The sequence below is a fragment of the Scyliorhinus torazame genome, chromosome 17, assembly GCF_047496885.1.
Source record: "Scyliorhinus torazame isolate Kashiwa2021f chromosome 17, sScyTor2.1, whole genome shotgun sequence".
Lineage (NCBI taxonomy): Eukaryota > Metazoa > Chordata > Chondrichthyes > Carcharhiniformes > Scyliorhinidae > Scyliorhinus > Scyliorhinus torazame.
The window spans coordinates 11,644,775-11,666,397 of record NC_092723.1 but is presented as its reverse complement, the minus strand read 5'-3'; the positions used below and the strand labels follow the sequence as shown (position 1 = coordinate 11,666,397).

The window sequence follows — 21,623 nt, the reverse complement described above, 5'->3', positions numbered from 1 at the left end:
AGGGCAGCCCCGTCGCCTCAGGGTTCCTCACTGGATACACACACCATCCAAATCGGACATATATCAGCGTTCCTTCATTTTTGCAGTGTTGGGAGTCCAGTGGCTCCTTGATTCGCGGCACGTTGGGATTGCCTTTTGGGAACGGGAGGGAAATAAATTTGCAGGTTGGCGTGGATTGGAGGGGGGGGGGGGGCCTGACTGAACTGCACTAGAGAGAGCAGTCTTTGACTCACTGGCTCAAATGGTCATCGTCTGTGCGGTTTTGCTGCTATGACTCTTCCTATAACCTCAAAATAGAAGGGACCTTTGGCCAATTGTGCCCGTCTGCGTGACAGCCCCACAAGCAGCCATCTATTTTAATCCCAATCCCCTGCAACTTTTATATCTTTCTCAGCAGTTCAACGTCACGGTGGAAGTGTGTGATAACATTTCCTTACCACATCAATTTCCGTGTTGGAATGCCCCATGTTGCAGATAATACAGCCATTCTTCATTCGGTCGAGCTGTTCCCGAGTAACCACATTTTTGTTTCCTAAAAATAGAACGTAAACAGAAAAGTACACAATATGCGAGCACAGCCATGACCATCCACACCGGATACACAAACCAAAAAAGCAATTTACAAGATACATCACAAGAGTATTCATTCGCAGCTGGTTACAGAGGAGCATGATGCAGCAGCTCTACAATCATTATATTAATCATTAAAAAGTCAATTTGACAACATGACATATGTCATTACATATCAACGTCCACAGTGTGCATGATACTTGTTTCTGGTAACAAAGCAGAAGAAATTGTAATTTAAAACAAAACAAAAAAAAAAAACACAAAATGCAATAAATTTGAGGTTTATAAAAAAAGAATTGTTTGATATCTGTTCTTTTTGATGAAATTAAATGCTCACATGAAACAAAGTACCAAAACCCTGAGTCTACTAGAGTCGGACATAGGGGTGCAGCCAATTCACATCTTAACACAGTACATGCAGTAAATTCATCGAATTTTTGAATTCACCTCTGTCACTATCAAATTTTTTCAAAATATATATTTTTAAGCGTATTTTTCAGCATGTCACCATTTTTGCCTTCCCCTATCCGATACTCTTTTCCAAGCAATATTTGCAAGCACAAGTCATAATAGTAGACTGGGCTGCTAATTAAACTGTTTTGTGCATGTTATAAGTACATCTGCGGCGCTCTAGTACCTGTGCAAGTAATGATCAAATCCCCCTGTCGTACAACTTCATTCAGTTTCATCACACGAAATCCGTCCATACTACAGGAGAAAGACAAAAAAGTTCAACTAAAATAAAGCACTAAATGCCTTTATGTGGCAAAAGGCAAAAAAATAAATTTAGGCAAAGGTCAAGTTCCTTGCAGTTTAATCATATCACAGTGAAGACTCTGATGACTCTCAAAGTGCTAAATCGTATTTTTAATGTTAATGATGACCTATAGTCTCGTTGCTTTAAGTATCCATTTAGGCTGAGATCCAGACAGTGTGCCTCTTTAGTCAGTTCTGTCAGATGGACTGAATATCATTGAGCAGCATAGAAACATAAGAAACAGGAAGAAGGGTAGGCCAATCCATAAGGGTTGCCCTTCGACAATCAACTCTATCCCACCCTAACCCCTTATACCCTTAGTGTGCAAAAATCTATCCATCTCAGTTCTGAATATATTTTGTTACCCGAACATCCATTGTCCTCCTGGGCAGAAAATTCTAAAGATTCACAACTTTCACTGAACAGGTTTCTCCTCACCTCTGTCCTAAATGGCAACACTCTAATGCCAACCCCTAGTTCAATCCTCTCCAGACAGGGGAAATCAGCCTCTCAGCATTTACCCTGTCAAACACTCTTTTAAGTGTTTTGGACGTTCAACAATCTCGCAAACTCGAGGAAATATTGGCTAATTATACTCGATCTCTCTCAGGAGAACCTTTTCACTTCAGAAATCAATCCAGCAAACCTTTGTCGCACACTTTTTAAGGCAACTAAATCATTCCTTGGGTAAGGAGACAAAAAGGTACACAGATCTGCAGGTCTGGTCTCCCCAAGAGCTCTATATAATGGCTGACAGACTTCCTAACACTTGTACTTCAAACTCCTTGCAATAAAGGCCGACACGCCACATTTGACTTCCGAATTGGTTTGCTGTCCTTGCAGGTTAACTTTGCATGCATTACCAGGTGCTAAAAGCTCTTGAACCAAAGTAAGTTGATTGATTGGACAATAGATCAAGCGATTATTCATCAATTAAGTGCACACAATTGTAAGCTCTTCATAATAAATTTGGTCATCCACTGAATGAATCATTCAATATCGCAATGGGATTAAGTCAATTTGTTGCACAATTTGGAGATCACTAAAAAATATCCACAAATCAGTCATTTTGTTATTTTTAAAACTTATTTTCTCCAGGTCAAGTTTCTCTCTTTTCCGCCTGAACCCACTAACAACTAGAGGGATGAAACTCCACTGGTGACAGTTGCCTCAAGCACATATCCCAAGTGACCATTCAACCTGTTACTCGTGAAATCTGAAGAACCACTGCCGGACGTAACCGCGTACGCAGCAGGAGGTCATTGGATAGCGATCAAGAAGAAAGGTCGGTGACGATTCTTTCCCTTCCCTGAGCCGGGTGAGGCGGAGTGACTGAATATCAGCTAACAACATGAAGGGAGGAAACTCGTGGCTAGTCAAAATTCACTGAATCGTGAGGGGAGTGTAACCTGTCCCTTTCGGGTGCGGCGTGGGGGAAAATGACGTTCAGTTTTCATTCCTCTACACGTGTCTATACACTTGCCCTTCCCGACTGCCTCTCATACCACACCCAAAAGAATAATACTACAGCAATGATTGCGCCATCTTCTGGCTGACGAGGGAGCCAAAGATAATCATTCAATCAAAGTTAGAGTCTCACATTGTTTGCCTAGAAATTTTTTAAAGGTCTTCTCAAAAGTAGATTGGCGGCCACGAAATTTATGGGCGATTTGTTTACTCTGTTGTTGGTGCATCAACCCAGCATGTATCAGACCAGAAGATTCTGGGTTTGATCACTGGCTTATGTCAAATTAGCTGCCGGCTCCTCTTTCGAACGCTAAAACTGACCTACGTTGGTATAGGAGGAAAAAAATCAGCAAGATTGATATCCAGTGATATCTACTAGAACCAGTAGGATGCTGATTTTAGGCAAAGAAAAGGTCAGCTTCATTTTTGATGACCCAGCTGATCAAACTACCTGTTGACCTTCATATCTTCAGAATCCAAACGGTTGATGTTCCACCCAAAAAAGATGTCAAAAACTGCTAAGGAGCAAAATTTATGTTTTTTTTTAAACTATAAACTCCTTCATTACCAAATGAAATGACATGGCTTTTGAAATAGTCCTCCTTTTCTTTGTGTGATATCTACAAATGTACTTGACGCGGGATTCCCTCCTCTCCCCCACCCGCAGCCTGTGCCGTATGTTCTGGCAGTGGAGGCGATCCATCATTGGCCGCCGGTGATCTTCTTGCCCCGCTGATGTCTACGGGGTTTTGTGTGCCCCCGCACCCTTGCCGCGAGGAGTCGTCCATCGGTGGGGCAAGATACCGCTGGTGGGTACAGCCGTAAAGGTTTCAACCTTGTAATTACAGTTTAGTGACAAATGCAGATAAAGATGATTGTACCTAAACACAGGATCATTCTCAGCCCACAGGGTTCTTGGGAATTAAAAGAAACAGTACTTTCAATGTTGAAGCTATCCTGCATTGTTCAATCCTGAACCAAACTAAGAAACATCAATCGGACGTAACATGTCTGAGGGAGGTATCGCAAAAAGGTAGTTGGCTAAATGGGACAGAAATTAATCCACAACTAAACAGTTACCATATCAGGTGCAAGGAAATAAAATAACTTATGTATTGGATATATTTTGCTCAGTTTCACCTTAAGGGCTCTGCTAACCCCCTAGTTCCCTTAGCCAAGATAGCTAAAGTTTGAGCATGGAGCTACAATAAGCATTGAAAACAGTCATCTTACCAAGCCTGTAAAGCACAAATTGGATCAATCTCGGTCACATATACAATAGCACCCAGAGCCTTCAGGGCAGCGCAGCAACCTTTCCCGACCTATAAAAATGTCAAAAGATTTGCATTATTAATGGGTTTCTCCCCCCCATCGACAGTCTTTCAACTCGAGGAGCAGCAAGTAAGATCTACGGAATTCTGTTATTGATGCTTGGTTTACTGCAAACTATTTCAAAAGCAAAGTTCAAACCACGAAAGATAGAAATTTGAAATGAATTTTGAAAATACGGGATATAAGCTAATGTCAGCCATTGTCTACACTGTTTTTTTCTTAAATTTAGAGTACCCAATTCATTTTTTCCAATTTCGGGGCAATTTAGCGTGGCCAGTCCACCTAACCTGTACATTTTTGGATTGTGGGGGCGAAACCCACGCAAACACGGGGAGAATGTACAAACTCCATACGGACAGTGAATCTACATAGAGTTAAAGAAAGCATGCAGCAGAGAAACAAGCCAGCTGACCCATACCATCTCTCTTCACTAGCCCTTCTACTCCCTCCACCCTCATGTTTACCCCCCTTACCCTCACGAACATCGGAATGAGAAAGGCAGGCTGGCATTTCAGAATTTGTGACAAAAGCTTTGCACCACTTCTTCCTTCGCGGCTGACTGACGGCATTTGTCAGCCATTTCTCTTGAACTGACATTTTTAATAAGGAAGTTCCTAATGCCGTTTTCTTTTCCCTAGGGGCCACTTTAGCTCAGTTGGCTAGACGGACGGCTGGCTCGTGATGCAGAGCGAGGCCAGCAGTGCGGGTTCAATTCCCGTACCGCCTTGAGATTATTCGTGAAGGCCCTGCCTTCTCAACCTTGCCCCTCACCTGAGGTGTGGTGATCATCTGGTTAAACCACCACCAGGCAGCTCTCCCCCTCAAAAGGGGGAGATCTGTGGCTATGCCGACTTTTCCTTACCTTTCTTTTCCCTAAATTCAGAACCAGTAAAGTAATATTCTTGCTATTCGGACAGCTCTCCCTGTAGTAGCCATCTTCCACAGCTTTACTCACAACTATATTCATCATTTTACTTTATATGGAAAATAAGCACGCATGTGGGACAAGCTGCATTTAATTTCTTTTGTATTCTTTCTAAAAACACATTTTCTAGATAGGTTACAGTACATTACAGCAACAACCAACTTCTCTACAAGAGATGCATTAGCGACAGCTTCCCCACACGCAGGTTGACGTAGAAAGGGGGGAGTGGCTGAGAGAATCCTTAGCAGAACTTTCAAGTGCAATGCTCACACCCGATACGTAACCTTGGTTACGTCAGCTTTGCTCTTGCAAGGAACACAACTCATTCTGCTATCTTTCCGTGATGACTGATCCCCTACTTGTAGAAGGAAACCAACTCTCAACATTTGTGCAGTAATTAGCTTGTTGGGAAGTCGCAACACTTTTTCATTGATGTACAACAGCTGCCACAGCACCAGAAACACAATCCAAATCAATGCAAATATGTTCACAGGACAGCTTAAAAATTAAATAGCCAATGATCCAATGTTTCCATAGTGACCATGCAAATATTACAAAAATCAAGATCAGTAATCTGCAGCAAATTGGAATGGCTTGTAATTAATTATATGTAATGCAAAAATTGGATTGAAAACAAAATATAAAAATCTATCATCGGGTGAATTAAGTGTCCATTTATTTACAGAAGTACCAGGAGGTAGGCTGGACATTACCTCTCCATATCCACATATTACCACTTGCTTTCCACCGAACATCACATCTGTTGTTCTCTTTAAGCTGGCAACAGAACACAGAAGCAGATGATGAGATTCATAGTTCATGAACTGTGTGAGAACTGCAGATTTGTAACTTTGACCAACTTTTTTGATGTAAATTTCTCTGGGCACACTGGGGGCTCTTATGTTAGTCGGTGTGCTCAAAGGGAACTCACTTCCTTGACAGGACTGGGTGATGTCAGCTAGTGTAGTAGAATGGATGCCGAAATGGCTCATGTTCCTGAGCTACGAAGAACAACAAAACCAGCAAAGCAGCAGTTCCTGCTTCAGATCCCTATCCAGTGAGGCAGTTGGGATCAAACACAATGCCAACAACCTGTCTGCCAGCATAACCCCAAATTCACACAAAAAATAACTGCCGGGAAGGCCAGCTGAAACCAGAGAGCCACAGCCACCAGGAGGCCACAGCCCACCAGGAGGCCACAGCCCACCAGGAGACCACAGCCCACCAGGAGACCACAGCCCACCAGGAGACCACAGCCCACCAGGAGACCACAGCCCACCAGGAGACCACAGCCCACCAGGAGACCACAGCCCACCAGGAGACCACAGCCCACCAGGAGACCACAGCCCACCAGGAGACCACAGCCCACCAGGAGACCACAGCCCACCAGGAGACCACAGCCCACCAGGAGACCACAGCCCACCAGGAGACCACAGCCCACCAGGAGACCACAGCCCACCAGGAGACCACAGCCCACCAGGAGACCACAGCCCACCAGGAGACCACAGCCCACCAGGAGACCACAGCCACCATGGGACATATCCACCATCAGAGCGTCTTCAGGTGGAGAGAGTAGCAAATAACTGTGCAAGGGGGGAAAAGTGAACAATGTCATAGTGCACTTTCAATTCATACCTTGAATTAACAAGACTTTAGGGATTCTTGGCGATTTTTCAATATTTTGTTAGTTTTAGCAGCTGCTTTTATTGGGACATTAATGTCACCAGCTCCTGACATGTGAATTTCACACAGTCAATGGTAATATTAAAGTAAATACGCTGGAATTACTTGGGTTAGTGCCAGATGACAAATGTGCTTCCTTTTTGATACCTGATCATCCTGGCTACCAGTTTAATCAAATAAAGCTTCCTTTACTGCGCCCATTTACAATGTGGATCTCCCACATCAGGAGATGTGATGGGGATGGGGGGTAATTGGTGCGGAGCTGCACACTAACCTACATCAAGCAGCCAAGTAGGTTCACAAATCAAAACGGTGCTCCCTCATCCAAGGAAAATCAAAATTTTACCATGTACTGCTTTTAGCATTTATTAAAATAATTCTACATGTCTATGTTGCATATAAACAAACATACAAATTAGGGGCAGGAGTAGTCCGATTGGCCTTTGAGCCTGCTCCACCATTTGATAAGATCATAGTCAATCTGATTGTGCTCTCTACTTCTTGTCTACCCATACGACTCCCTTGTTAGTCAACAATCCATCTAACTCAGCCTCAAAAATATTCAATGATCCAGCTTCCACAAACAAATAACCTCAAAAATAAATTCTACCTGCATCATAAATGGGGTTCTAGCCTCTCAAATAAGGGGAAACATCTCTTCCGCATTCACCCTGTTAAGTCCCCTCTTATATATTTCAATAAGATCATCTTTCATTCTTCTAAACTCAAATGTATACAGACCCAACCTTTCACCCTAAGAAAACCTCTTCATCCCAGGAATCAGTAGAGTGAACATGCCCCACTAATCTTGACAATCTAAAACTGATCCATTTATGCCTATTTGGTTGCCTATTTGGTTTCCTGTTAGCTAACCAATGCTCTATCAAAGTTAATATGTTACCCCCTGCACCATGAGATCTTATTTTGTGCAGCAGCGTTCTTGTTTATATAGAATCCCCACAGGCGGCCATTCAGCCCATCGAGCCTATACTAACCCTCTGAAAGAGCACCACACCCAAGCCCACATTTCCCCCCCCCCCCCCCCCCCCCCCCAGCCTATCCCGGTAACCCCACCTAACCCGCACATCTTTGGACTGTAGGACGAAACCGGAGCACCCGGAGGAAACCCACGCAGACACGGGGAGAAAGTGCAAACTCCGCACTGACAGTCACCGAGGCAGGGATTGAACCCGGGTCCCCAGCGCCGTGAGGCAGCAGTGCTAACCCCTGTGCCACCGTCCCGCCGTTAATATTGTCAAATATCTTTTGGAAATCCAAGTGTAGGACACCCACATGTTCCCTTTCATCCACGGTGCTTGTTACTTCCTCAAAAGAACTTTGATAAATATGTCCAAGATAATATTCCTTTCACAAAACCATATTGACTCTACGTGAATTGCATTAATATTTTCTAAGTGCCCTGCATAACTACTTTGATAGATTCTAGCATTTTCCCTATGACAGATGCTAACTAACTGTCTGTCATGCTGCTTAAAAGAATCTGACGAAATTGCAATATTTCATCTGCCCTGGAGATAATAAACCTTCCCTTCAGTAGGTAAATAAAGCATGGTTTGAGGAACATGTGCAACGATCCATTGACAGAATCATCAAGGGGCAAGGGCAAGAAAATACATGCTTTTTCAGACATAACACAGAGTCCCTAAAATGAGCCATGAATGCAATGCAAAACCCGAATTGCCAAATTAACCAGTCTCGTCCATTCAGCAAGGTTTTTCTTGTAGCTTTGTAATAAATTCTGTTTCGGTTACAAACATGAGAATATGGTCCTGCTGAAATCAAAAGGATGGCACACACAAATTATTCACGTTAATTGTATTTATAAAAACTTTCCAAACAAAGAAAATCTTAATACTGTATTGCTCACCCATCCAAGATCGACTCCCTGCAGCAGTAGAGGTTGTCAAATTTCTGTTTGGTAACAGAATCATTCACATTCATGGCTGGGACGCAGAGCTTGCCTGCCTTGGACAACTGATACAGTCTGAAACAAAACAAACACAAAGCCTTAACGCATAACCATTTTGCGTAACCTTTGAAATACGTCACGGACACGGTTATAACCGAAGCTGGTGACATGCTGCCAATATATCAGATTTATCCTGACTGTTTCAAAGTTGCTTTCTGGCTTTGTGTGTGCATGCAAGAGTACATTCACAGAGTAGCATTCACACACTGATTATAATGTTAAGTGCTGATGGAATTTATCTCTTTGTTAACCGTGGCGAATTGGTCTCCAGTTGCTTTTTTTTTTTAAAAGCATAATATTTCTGTAGTGCTAGATTCCATTTTTTTTTTTAAAGTTGGCTAGCATGTTTAAACCTGGCTGCCTACAATACTGATGTGAAGCATTAGTTATTCAAAAAGAGGGTTGTAAATGCATAATCTCAAACATATTCTCCAGCTGCAAGAAGATCCTCTTGACACCTGAAAGTCAAGGGATCATTTCACGAATGAGGCAGGTGCTAGAAGAATAATCTTTAATAGTGTCACAAGTAGGCTTACATTGACACTGCAATGAAAGTTACTGTGAAAATCCCCTAGTCGCCACATTCCAGCGCCTGTTCGGGTGCACTGAGGGAGAATTCAGAATGTCCAATTCACCTAACAAGCACGTCTTTCGGGACGAGTGGGAGGAAACCGGAGCACCCGGAGGAAACCCACGCAGACACGGGGACAATGTGCAGACTCTGCACAGTGACCCAAGCCGGGAATCGAATCCGGGACCCTGGCACTGTGAAACAACAGTGCTAACCACTGTGCTACCACACTGCTCTTAACTAAGGTAATTGCATGAGTGTCCCCTGAACACAAATTGAAGAAGTATGCTCAACCTCTAGGCCCAACTGATTGCTGGTCGAGATGAACCATTTGTGTTAAATATTTAAGAGAATCTTTCTTGCTTGCTCTGTCTCTCATGGATAAAAAGAATAAAGTTTTCACAGCACCAACAATCCATCTGAATTTTAAAAATTTGAACTAGCCTCGCTTCAAAATTTAGCTATTGAAGGCCAGCCTATTTTTTTAAGAAAATAAGTAAATAAGCATTTTCCTTGCTTTCCATAATTGGGGAGTAACGGAAATTTGATTGTCTTATGAAAATTGCATACTGTTCATTCATGTAATCATAAGATCACAAGATATTGGAGCAAAATTAGGGCCATCCAACCCATTTAGTCTGCCCCACCATTCGATAATGGCTGATAGGTTTCTCATCCCCATTCTCCTGCCTTCTCACCGTAACGCCTGATCCCCTTATTAATCAAGAACCTATCTATCTCTGGCTTAAAGACACATTTCTCACCTCTACCCTTACCATCAAGCCAGAGATTCTACTATGGTTCAATGAAGAATGCAGGAAAACATGCCAGGAACAACACCAAGCATACCAAAAAATTAGGTGTCAACCTGGTGAATCTACAGCACAGGACTACTTAAGTGCCAAACAACATAAATTGCATGCAGTAGACCGAGCTAAGCGATTCCATAACCAATGGACCAGATCTAAGCTCTGCCATCAGAACACGTCTAGTTGTGAATGGAGGTGGACAAATAACCAACTCACTGGAGGACGAGGTTCCACAAATATCTCTATCCTCAATGCTGGGGGAGCCCAACACATCGGTGCAAAAGATACGGTGAAGCATTTGCAACAATCTTCAGTCAGAAGTGCTGAGCTGATGATTTATCTCAGCCTCCTGCAGAGGTCCCCTGTATCATAGATGCCAGTCTTGGATTTTGTCTTGTCTTTAGCCACTTTGAAATGAAAATGAAATGAAACTCGCTTATTGTCACAAGTAGGCTTCAAATGAAGTTACTGTGAAAAGCCACATTCCGGACCTGTTCGGGGAGGCTGGTACGAGAATTGAACCATGCTGCTGGCCTGCCTTGGTCTGCTTTAAAAGCCAGCTATTTAGCCCAGTGTGCTAAACCAGCCCCACTTTGAACTGAAGGCACTGGATACTGGGATACTGAAAAGGCTATGGGCCCTGACAACAATTTTATAATAGCACTGAAAACTTGAGCTCCAGCACGTCTCGCTCCCCTAGACAGGCTGTTTCAGTATAGCTACAATACTGACATCTTACCAGCAATGTGGAAAATTGCCCAAGTATGTCTTGTACAGAAAAAGCAGGACAAATCCAATCTGGCCACTTTGCACCCCATCAGTCTACTCAACCATCAGTAGTGATGATGTGGAGATGCCAGCGTTGGACTGGGGTGAGCACAGTTAGAAGTCTTACAACACCAGGTTAAAGTCCAACAGGTTTGTTTTGAATCACTAGCTATTGGAGCACTGCTCCTTCCTCAAGTGAGCCCTGAGGAAGGAGCAGTGCTCCAAAAGCTAGTGATTCGAAACAAACCTGCTGGACTTTAACCTGGTGCTGTAAGACTTCTAACTGTGATCAGTAGTGATGGAAGGGGTCATCAACAAGTGGCATTGCTGCTCAACAATGACTTGTTCACTGATACTCAGTTTGGGTTCTGCCAGGGTCACTCAGCTCCTGACCTCGTTACAGTCTTCGATCAAACATGGACAAAAGAACTAAACTCCAGAGGTGAGGGGAGAGTGACTGACCTCGACATCAAGGAAGCGCTTGACCAAATGTGGCATCAAGAAGCCCTAGCAAAACTGGAGTCAATGGGAATCGGGGGGAAAACTCTGCAATGGTTGGAGTCATACCTAAGACAAAGAAAGGTGGTTGTGGTTGTTGGAGGTCAATTGTCTCAGTTGGAAGTTACCGCTGCAGGAACTCCTCAGGGTTGTGCCCTAGGTCCAATAACTACAGCTGTTTTATCAATTGCCTTCCTTCTATTCTAAAGTTAGAAAATGCGGTTGTTCGCTGATGATTGCACAATGTTCAGCACCATTTGTGACTCTTGCATACAGAAGCAGTCAATGTTTAAATGCAGCAAGACCTGAACAATATTCAGGCTTGGGCTGATAAGTGGCAAGTTACATTTACACCACACAAATGTCAGGCAATGAGTATCTTCAACAAGAGAGAATTTAACCATTGTCCCTTGACATTCAATGGCATTACCATCACTGAATTCCCCACCATCAACATCCTGGTGGTTACAATTGACCAGAAACTAAACTAGACTACCCATATAAATATTGTGGCTACCAGGGCAGGTTAGAGGCTAGGAATCCTGTGACGAGGTAACTCACTTCCTGACTCCCCAAAGCCTGTCTGCCAAGTCAGGCACATGATGGAATATTCTCCATTTGCCTGGATGAGTGCAACTCGAACAACATGAGAAACCCGACACCATTCAGGATGAAGCAAACAGCTCGATTGATGCTCCATCCACAAGTATTCAAACCCTCCACCACCGACGAACATTAGCAGCAGTGCACTGCATCTACAAGGTGCACTGCAGGAACTCGTCAAGGCTCCTTAGGTAGCACCTTCCAAACCCACAACCACTACCATCTAGAAGGACAAGGGCAGCAGAAACCTGGGAACCCCACCACCTGGAGGTTCCCCTCCAAGTCACTCACCATACTGACTTGGAAATACATCGCCGTCCCTTCACTGTCATTGGGTCAAAATCCTGGAACTCTCTCCCTAACAGCACAGTGGGTGTACCTACACCACATGGACTGCAGCGGTTCAAGAAGGCAACTCACCAAATTCTCGGGGGATATTAGGGATGGGCAATAAAAGGGCCCAGCCAACAATGCCCATAACCCATGAATGAATAAAATAAACTATCTCACCTATTTATCCGCTTTTGGCACTCTCTAGAAAATCTTCAGCGACGACTGACCGGGAAGTGATGATCTTAGCTACTTTGTTCTTCCATTAACTACAGGTGGAACCACTATTTCCTACCGCCCAACTGCCCCACTTTCCTTCTTACTGAATATCTTGGATTACCAGTGGTCAAGATGTTTCTTTTTAGCTGAAACCTTTTAGAATGTTCTCACCTGTGAACACCAGTCACACTCTCCTCTACAATGCCTCGGATTTTCTTAAAGACATTGGGATATTTCTTATAGACCCAGTGAGTCAAATCTCCACCATCATCCAGAATCTGTGAGGGAGAGAACAAAATACAGAAAAAAGATTGCCACTAACTTTTGCACAGTCAACAAAAGTCGGTAAATCAGCCAGAAAATATTTAGGCTTGCAGGAAAGGTCAAGGAAATTAGGTACAGATTAGGTGAAAGGAAAGGAGACTGCAAGGTCAATTTGTGTTAAGTTTCCAGTTCGATCGAGTTTCTGTTTGCATTACGATTATATGTCCAACATCAATCGGACTGGAACTTGGAAATTTTTCATTATTTATTTTGTGACCGAGAATCATCAGTCAACACAGGCCCATTAATTTTTTTAAATTTTTTTTAAAGTTTGCCGAATCTGCTTAACATTGCTTAGACTTTGTTCAAACACCATTGGAGTCAGTGCAACGGGCACAATTATCTCAGTCAAGGTTACACAACAGAGCTGAAAAGGGAAGATAAGTTTTCCACACCTTACATTTTCATGGTGAATATTAACAGGGTTCCGGAGCCTATAAAATAATTCTACGATAAGATATCCTAGAAGAACATAATTTAATCTCAACTGCTGCAAGGTCACTCTTCTTTATACGACTTCCCTTCATCACACTCCCCACTAGATTTTAAAAGTCTTGATGGCTATACAACTTGTAATAAGTTACTATGCAGTGCTGTGAACATTTTGTTATGCAACTAATGTAATGCATTGGCAGACTATCTCCTCCTGGGGGCACTATTGACTAACAGCTACTTAAAATACTGCCCTCTGCATTGGAGTAACCATTTTTAATGAACTTACACTTTTTTTTAAATGAAATCAAATGGGAAACCTATCAATTTTAATAATTACAGTTCACTAAAGCAAAGAAACTTTCAATTAAAAGAAATGGATATCGCAGGTTGAAATGTCACGACATATCTTTCCACAGCGCTATTTAATTTCCTTGAATCAATAATTACTACATTGTGAAATCTTTTTCGAAAACACTTATTATATTTTTTCAGGCTACCTAATCTCCTTGATCCAATTAAGAAAAGCTTAGTCATGTCTGAAGCACAATATGCTATGGTTCTAAAAAATATGGATGTTGGCTTTTACCCCCACCATTACATATTATTGTCTTGGACCGGGAACGCAAACGGTTTAAAGATTTGTAACTGGCCGTTTTCACATTTCCTGGCAGCTAGAGCTAGAGAAAGACAAAGTGCAGTCAGAGGACAGAATGAGAACAAAAGGGTATTATGGAGATAATAACAGGATTTGGTACGCATTAAGGCTGAAAGTCATATGATTACACCAGTCTTACAATTTGCAAGAAAGTACATGAAACTTCAGGTGGAGCTGAAAAGCATTGTGCCTCTACCATAATTCTGGTTTAGATACACTGTCCTATAAACACTGGGGCCTGATTTTGAAAACCAGCCCCCAACTAACGTTGTGAAGATCCTAAATCACACAAAGTAGAACCATTTCTCCCCCCCCCCCCCCCCCATTTAATTGCAGATACAGTAGGCAGGTGACATCATTTGGTGCAAACTGGTCTGAGAAGCCACAAGCAGAAAACTTCATTCTGCCACATTCCCTGCCCAAGATTGGAGTTAATGGAAACACTGACAAAAGTTGAGAAACTCTTTGTTTTCCAGCAGTGACCAATATTCACTTTGTTTCCCCCTTAAAGAAAGGCACGCACCCGGAATTGGCCATTAATAAACCTCTGCAATGTGGACACTAAACAGGAATAAAATACACTGTCTCTTTTAGTGGGCAGCACGGTAGCATTGTGGATAGCACAATTACTTCACAGCTCCAGAGTCCCAGGTTCGATTCTGGCTTGGGTCACTGTCTGTGCGGCGTCTGCACATCCTCCCCATGTGTGCATGGGTTTCCTCTGGGTGCTCCGGTTTCCTCCCACAGTCCAAAGATGTGCAGGTTAGGTGGATTGGCCATGATAAAATTGCCCTTTGTGTCCAAAATTGCCCTTAGTGTTGGGTGGGGTTACTGGATTATGGGGATAGGGTGGAGGTGTTGACTGTGGTTAGGGTGCTCTTTCCAAGAGCCGGTGCAGACTCGATGGGGCGAATGGCCTCCTTCTGCACTGTAAATTCTATGAAAAAGTAGTAATTATAAACTGTACAAAACATTGGCTCGACCACAGTTGAGAATAGCGTGTGTAGTTCTGGGTGGCTCGTGATATAAAGAGGTCTTTAAAGCCATCGTATAATGGATCAGATCGGAAGTTATTGTTGCAGAGAGACACTGGGTCTATTTGCACTGGAGCAAAGAGGGCAGCAGGATACTTGACTGGGGCATTTAAAATTATACAGCCTGACAGAGTGAATAGGGGAAAATATTTCCTCTAACTGGGGAGTTAACACATCAACTTAGAGCTGTTCATGATAGAGAGAAGAGAAGCTAGGAGAAATTGACGGAGCGTGGAATGCTTTGGGAAGAAGGATAATCAGAACCTGCAGTCCTCAACTTGGCTAGAAAAGTAGCTCATTTACCATATTTGCTTGCCAGCCGTTCATGTTGACACAACAATCGATGCACCACCAGAAATCATCCTCAGACTCCCCTTTCCAAGCAAACACCGCAAATCCTGAGGGGTGGGCAGGTTTGAAAAAAAACCACAATAATTATAGGGAAATGTTCAAATATTTAAACCCGAGCTGCAACAAGCTTAAAATAATTCAAAAGTGGACGTAGAGTTCAACTGAGAGAGCTCCAATTACTTCAAGCAGACTTTCCATAATTAGCAGATGATTTGCAAAATATAAGCTGAAATAAAACTTCACAGCAAGGAGGGTATATCAGTGAATCAGGCTCTTCAATATTCGGTGGGAGAATCTGAAAGGATCAGCTGATGACATTTCACGGGTCAGAGCATTTTATTAAGCTTGCAGAGACCAACGTAATTAAGCCCATTGTTTCGACTAGATATTGGCTGGATCACATTTTAGAAATGCAAAGCATGCACATTAACTACGTTTGTATGGTGTGAGCCAGGAAATCTTACCAAACCGACAAAATATATTTAATACAGTGCAATCATGCATTTCTTTTTATAAAACACAGATAGGCAATATTTTCTAATTGGAAATCATCTGTACTTAGGAATTGTTTAGATTAGCCCATACAAAATTGGCCTGCCATCCCAGTTTATTGAATCCCATCCTTCCAGAATGTCTGAAAGCTATGTATTCCAGTAGTTTAATAATAATCTTTTATTGTCACAAGTAGGCTTACATTAACACTGCAATGAGGTTAGTGTGAAAATCATCAAGTGTCAGTACCGGAAATGAAAAACACGAACGAAAATCTGGAATTTGCCATCATCCGTTAAAGAAACCTCAGCCCAATAGAACTAGCAGATTCATACTCAATTATATTGCAATATATCCCCGATGTGACGAGCTGCCCATTTAAAATTGTGGCATCAATTCAACATTAAAGTTCGCCTGATTAAGAATGCAGTTGCTCAAAAGACTCGACCATAACTTTCAGCGCACCTGCACACATACAATCCTGCCCGTTTCTCTTTCACAATCTTGTCCGTTTTTCTTTTCTTTTAATTAAACCTATGAATTTTTTTACATGGAACTTTATCCCTGAAGAACATCCTCAGAATTTCACCTTTCCATGTTCCAGTTCTGAATTGAAACAGAGCAGCTTTTCATTCTCCCCTCCTTTTTCTCCCTCAGTAAGAACAGCAGCACCATCTGGGCACCAGGCCTCTTGAGGAATTTGATTGGCGCTGTTGCCTACAGTTGCACTTGGCTGCTGGGATAAGACAGGGACTTGTTCTTCCCCCAAACAGGATGCATCACACACTGCAGAGAGAATGTAACTTCTAAAGGAACAGCTCAAACAAGGTCGAGCAAATGTACCCAGTGTGGATGCAAGAGTCACCTGTCTAAGTTGTCCTGTGCTGAATTCCATCAGAATTGGAGTTCACAGAAAACCATTATAAAATAGTCACTAAAGTTTTGAATCTGAATATATTGATACAGAAAGTCCTCACTAAAAGTCACCCCACTTCAAGTCTTTTCACTTTAATGTAATTTACTCTTTTGGGCCTTTCTTCGATTTACATCACCATTTTTGATTTTATGTCGTCTGAACTTTGGCACTGCCCACCCTGCGCTGAACTCTGGACCAGCTGCCACCCTGTTCTGATGCTGGAGCTGCCATCATAGTCACACAAGCCCAGGCTGTGGGGAGAGAGCAAGGTCTGAGATCTGGGGGCAGGAGTGCAAGGCAGGGACAGGAAGCTGCTGGCCACCGGTCAGATAATGTACTGAGAGTATCCCTGGGGGGGAATGGAGCAGCATCTTCCCCAGCTCCCTGCCTCACCCTCCTGATGCTTTTGTGGCACTCCAGTCAGCCCCTGCAAACTGTCAGCAAGGGGGTGGGGGCGAGGGAATTGAGTGAGCGGGAAGCAGGGTGCAAAAAGACAGAGCTTTAGCAGAGGAAGGGACGGAGGATGTGCTGTGGGCGAGAGTCAGAAGCCGTCTTACTCAAGGGGTTTGTTTGGGTGATCTAATTTCAATGTAAATGGTGTTTGTGTCATATTCAGTGATTTTATTTTGCAAGTTATTCCAGTTAAGAATGTGCATTGCTATGTGTGTACAGTACAGTAATTAAACATTTCTTGCCCAGAAAAAGCAATGCCCAAACAAACCTCACTCTGGCTTTAATATTGATTCCTACAGTAACCCATGATTCATATAAAGTTGTTTCACATCAAGTTACAATTTTCAGGAATGCTTGAGCACTATTACAGTATGACATTAAAGCATTGAAGTTATGTACATAATAATACATAGTCCTAAACATAAATGAACTGCCAACTTCCACCAAAAGCATGCGGTAGAAGAATTTAAACTTTTTTTAAACACAGTACTATGACTGTGAATACTCGAAATACCACAAGTTTCTGGCTGATGCTGGTAGAGGCACTGAAGTAGGCTTTGCTGTACCACTGAAGCAATTTGACAAGAATGGTGTGCTGCCAGGTCATTAGAGCAGGTGGGAAGGAGGACTGTGCAAATCCAGATTGTGCACAGCTGCTTTTACATTGACCTTAACGGTGCAGCAACCTCTGGTATCTGTACGTCTTGTGACAACCCCAAGATAATTTTGCCTGCCTCACCAAAGAAAGCTACTGGAAAGATCAGGGGCGACATTCTCCGACCCCCCCCCCCGCCGGGTCGGAGAATTGCCGGGGGCTGGCGTGAATCCCGCCCCCGCCGGTTGCCGAAGTCTCCGGCACCGGATATTCGGCGGGGGCGGGAATCGCGCCGCGCCGGTTGGCGGGCCCCCCCGCTCGATTCTCCGGCCCGTATGGGCCGAAGTCCCGCCAATAAATTGCCTGTCCCGCCGGCGTAAATTAAATCACCTACCTTACCGGCGGCACAAGGCGGTGCGGGCGGGCTTCAGGGTCCTGGGGGGGGGGGGGGGGGCGCGGGGCGATCTGACCCCGGGGGGGTGGCCTGGCCCGCGATCGGGGCCCACTGATCCGCGGGCGGGCCTGTACCGTGGGGGCACTCTTTCCCTTCCGCCTCCGCCACGGTCTCCACCATGGCGGAGGTGGAAGAGACTCCCTCCACTGCGCATGCGTGGGAAACTGTCAGCGGCCGCTGACGCTCCCGCGCATGCGCCGCCTGGAGATGTCATTTCCGCGCCAGCTGGCGGGGCAGCAAAGGCCGTTTCCGCCAGCTGGCGAGGCGGAAATTCCTCCGGCGCGGGCCTAGCCCCTCAATGTTGTGGCTCGGCCCCCAAAGATGCGGAGCATTCCGCACCTTTGGGGCGGCACGATGCCCGTCTGATTGCCGCCGTTTTGGGCGCCAGTCGGCGGACATCGCGCCGTTTCCGGAGAATTTCGCCCCAGGTTCCTTTTAAGATCCTCCCACACACCAATCTTAGAAAATTGAGCAAAATTCCCAGATGGAAGGTGAAAAAGCAGCTTTGTTTTTCAGCAACCACGGCTGGCTACCAAACCAGACTTAGTTTCTCTAAAAGCTCAGAGAAGACAATACTTTCTCAACACGTTTGACTAATAAATAAAGTTAATTTTCCACTGTTGCTACATGCCATTTATTGACTACTTTCTAGTTCACCTTACAAAGAATATTCACCTTTTATTTTGGAGGGTTGGGAGTTTCTTGAGAGAGAACGGGATCATCTCAGCTCTCAATATTTTACCAAGATGCTTAAACTGAGCCAAACGCTCTGAAACTCACTACAGACCATTCACATTGCATTGAGAGACCTGCAGGAGCCCCAGTTGCTGGAGATTTTGTTTCCCTGGTCCTAGTGAAACAGTTGAGTGGTCTAACATGGCGTTTACGTGCCAGCGTAAGCATTGGAGCTAAAGTCGGCAGATAAATTCACCATTAGGACAGCTGGTGGGGGCCATGAGCTGAGCGGTCGCACAAAAGGCGGCTCTTGTCGAGAAACCTTGCTTAAGGTCCTTTAACCCCAACGAACGAGCACCAAAAGAATGAAAAATCCCCCAAATCAACCCAGTATCGACCGCAATGCCACCCAAAGTGCTGAGGATCCAGCAATCCACAGGGTGAGTATGGTTGACCCCACAGGAGCGTCAGACTAGCTACATGGAATTTGAGGGGCCTTAATGGTCCGGTGAAAGGATCCAGAGTCCTCGCCCATTTCAAAAACTGGAGGGTAGACGTAGCCTTCCTACAGGAGCTGCATCTAAGAGAGAGAGGGACCCACTGCGGGTGAGTGTGGGCTGGTTGGGGCCAGGGCGGGGGGGGGGGGGGCATTTTATGTAGCAGGGCAGCAGCGTTCACAGCGATGGGGGGAATAAAGCTTTGGAAGTTCAACCACCTTCTCCAACATGCACAAGGCCTGCTCACATATAGACGTTTACATCATAGGGAAATGGCGCATCGAGTGAGGGCGGAATAACTAACACACCTTGGCGGATTCATCCCAGAGGTGGCGGGACGCACACGCACACAGATGAGGATAAGTGCGAGCGGTTGTTTGTTTTTTTTTGGGGGGGGGGGGGGGGGGGTGGCTGTCAAACCACCCATATGTTCTGATGCTACCCCAGACTCGGAGTTCTGCACAGCCTTTTTTGAGGCCATCGCCAGGGTTATGGGAAGGAGAGCCCCACGGCAGAAGGGACACCGATCCCTCTCGCATGCAAGAAACCGGCGAAGCAGTATAGCCTACTCACCCTCGAAAAAGAAAGGTTCAACATGACTCTCTCCATCACTATAAATATAAATACACCATTCTCTGTATGTACACCACTGTAAATAAGACGATGTGACCATGGGGGCTGGGGTCACCAACGTTATGGCAATCTGTAAATGATATGTTCTTTATTCGTTTTTCTCTTCTTGTTCTGTCTTGTGTAAAGTTTGATGTTGTGTTAAAATTCCAAATTCACCATTAGCATGGCTGAGGCCACTAACCCCACTGCTGAGGCCAAGCCTCCAGTTGCCACTGTGTCCACAACACCCGTGTGGCATAGAATCATAGAATTCCTACGGTGTAGATGGAGGCCATTCAGCCCCTCGAGTCTGCACCGACCCTCCGAGAGCACCCTACCTAGGCCCCCTTGCTCCCTGCAGCACCACCGAACCTGCACATCTTTGGACTGTAGGAGGAAACCACAGCACCCGGCGGAAACCCGCACAGACAAGGAGAGAATGTACAAACTCCACATCGTCACCAAAGGCCGGAATTGAACCCAGTGTTGTGAGGCAGCAGTGCTAACCACTGTGCTACTCGGTGCCGGAGATATCCACTGACCTTTACCTCAGTTGATTGGGCACTCTTTCTGGAGCATATTAGTGTAGGTTGCAACCCAACTATCGTTAGAGAATATATTTTCATTGCAACTGATAGGAAATGTTGGTCAAGGTTCACATAACTCATGGAAATGTACAAGATTCTATATCCTCCAGCCACACTGACCGTTTTTTTTTCTCCTCACCCATATGCACCCCAATATGGTGGGGGTGGGCGGAAGGAGGAGAAAGGGAAGAGACACGGACAATTAAAGAATCAGAAAGCAGTGGGAAGTTAAATTAATACCAGCAGGCAGTCAGCAGCTCAGTGGGTTTCTTTTCAATTCAGTTCTACATGTTAATCCAGTTCCTGTGCAGCAATAACAACACACATTTTTGAGCATCTTTAATAAAGTAAAATGCACCAAGCATTTCATAGGGGTGTCATCAAACAAGATCTGACACCAAGCCACACTAGGCGACAGGGAAGATTGGCATGGTCAAAGAGGTACGTTTTAAGAAGCGTGTTAGGAGGAAACAGAGGTTCTGAGATTTAGGGAGATAATTCCAAAGTTTAGGGCCAGGTAGCTAAAGGCCCCACCACCTAATGGCTGGTTTAGCACAGTGGGCTAAACAGCTGGCTTGTAATGCAGAGCAAGGCCAGCAGCCCGGATTCAATTCATGTACCGACCTCCCTGAACAGGCGCCGGAATGTGGCAACTAGGGGCTTTTCACAGTAACTTCATTGAAGCCTACTTGTGATAATAAGCGATTATTAATTAATTAAAATAGTGGGTGGTCAAGAGACCAAATTAAAAGGCGTGCTGACATCCAAGAGGTTGTGGAGCTGCGGGAGATTGGAGATAGGGAGAGGGGTGACCACAGAGCAATTTAAAACAAGGATGGAAATTTTTTAATCGAGGCATTGCAGAGCCAGGTGTCAATCAAGGTCAGTGAGCACAGGGGTGATAGGTGAAGGGACTTGGTGCAAGTTAGGGCACGTGTGACAGAATTTTAGATAACCTCAAGTTTACACAAGAAATTAAGGTTTTATTTTGACGGGTTATTAGTAAAATTAGTACAGATTG

General features: G+C 44.4%; 1 protein-coding gene across 4 annotated transcripts in view; it reads right to left on the bottom strand.

The window, feature by feature from the left end:
- LOC140393714 (S-adenosylhomocysteine hydrolase-like protein 1) overlaps window positions 1–21,623 on the bottom strand; it is a 121,522-nt gene that overhangs the window by 12,099 nt on the left and 87,800 nt on the right. For all 4 annotated transcript variants that reach the window (XM_072480028.1, XM_072480031.1, XM_072480029.1 and 1 more), the window contains exons 6-12: window positions 15,274–15,368; window positions 12,694–12,800; window positions 8,623–8,739; window positions 5,765–5,828; window positions 4,028–4,116; window positions 1,208–1,278; window positions 438–532 (exon numbers count right to left, since the gene is read on the bottom strand). In XM_072480028.1, the coding sequence (XP_072336129.1) occupies window positions 438–532; window positions 1,208–1,278; window positions 4,028–4,116; window positions 5,765–5,828; window positions 8,623–8,739; window positions 12,694–12,800; window positions 15,274–15,368 (638 nt within the window). The remainder of the gene's footprint in view (window positions 1–437; window positions 533–1,207; window positions 1,279–4,027; window positions 4,117–5,764; window positions 5,829–8,622; window positions 8,740–12,693; window positions 12,801–15,273; window positions 15,369–21,623) is intronic.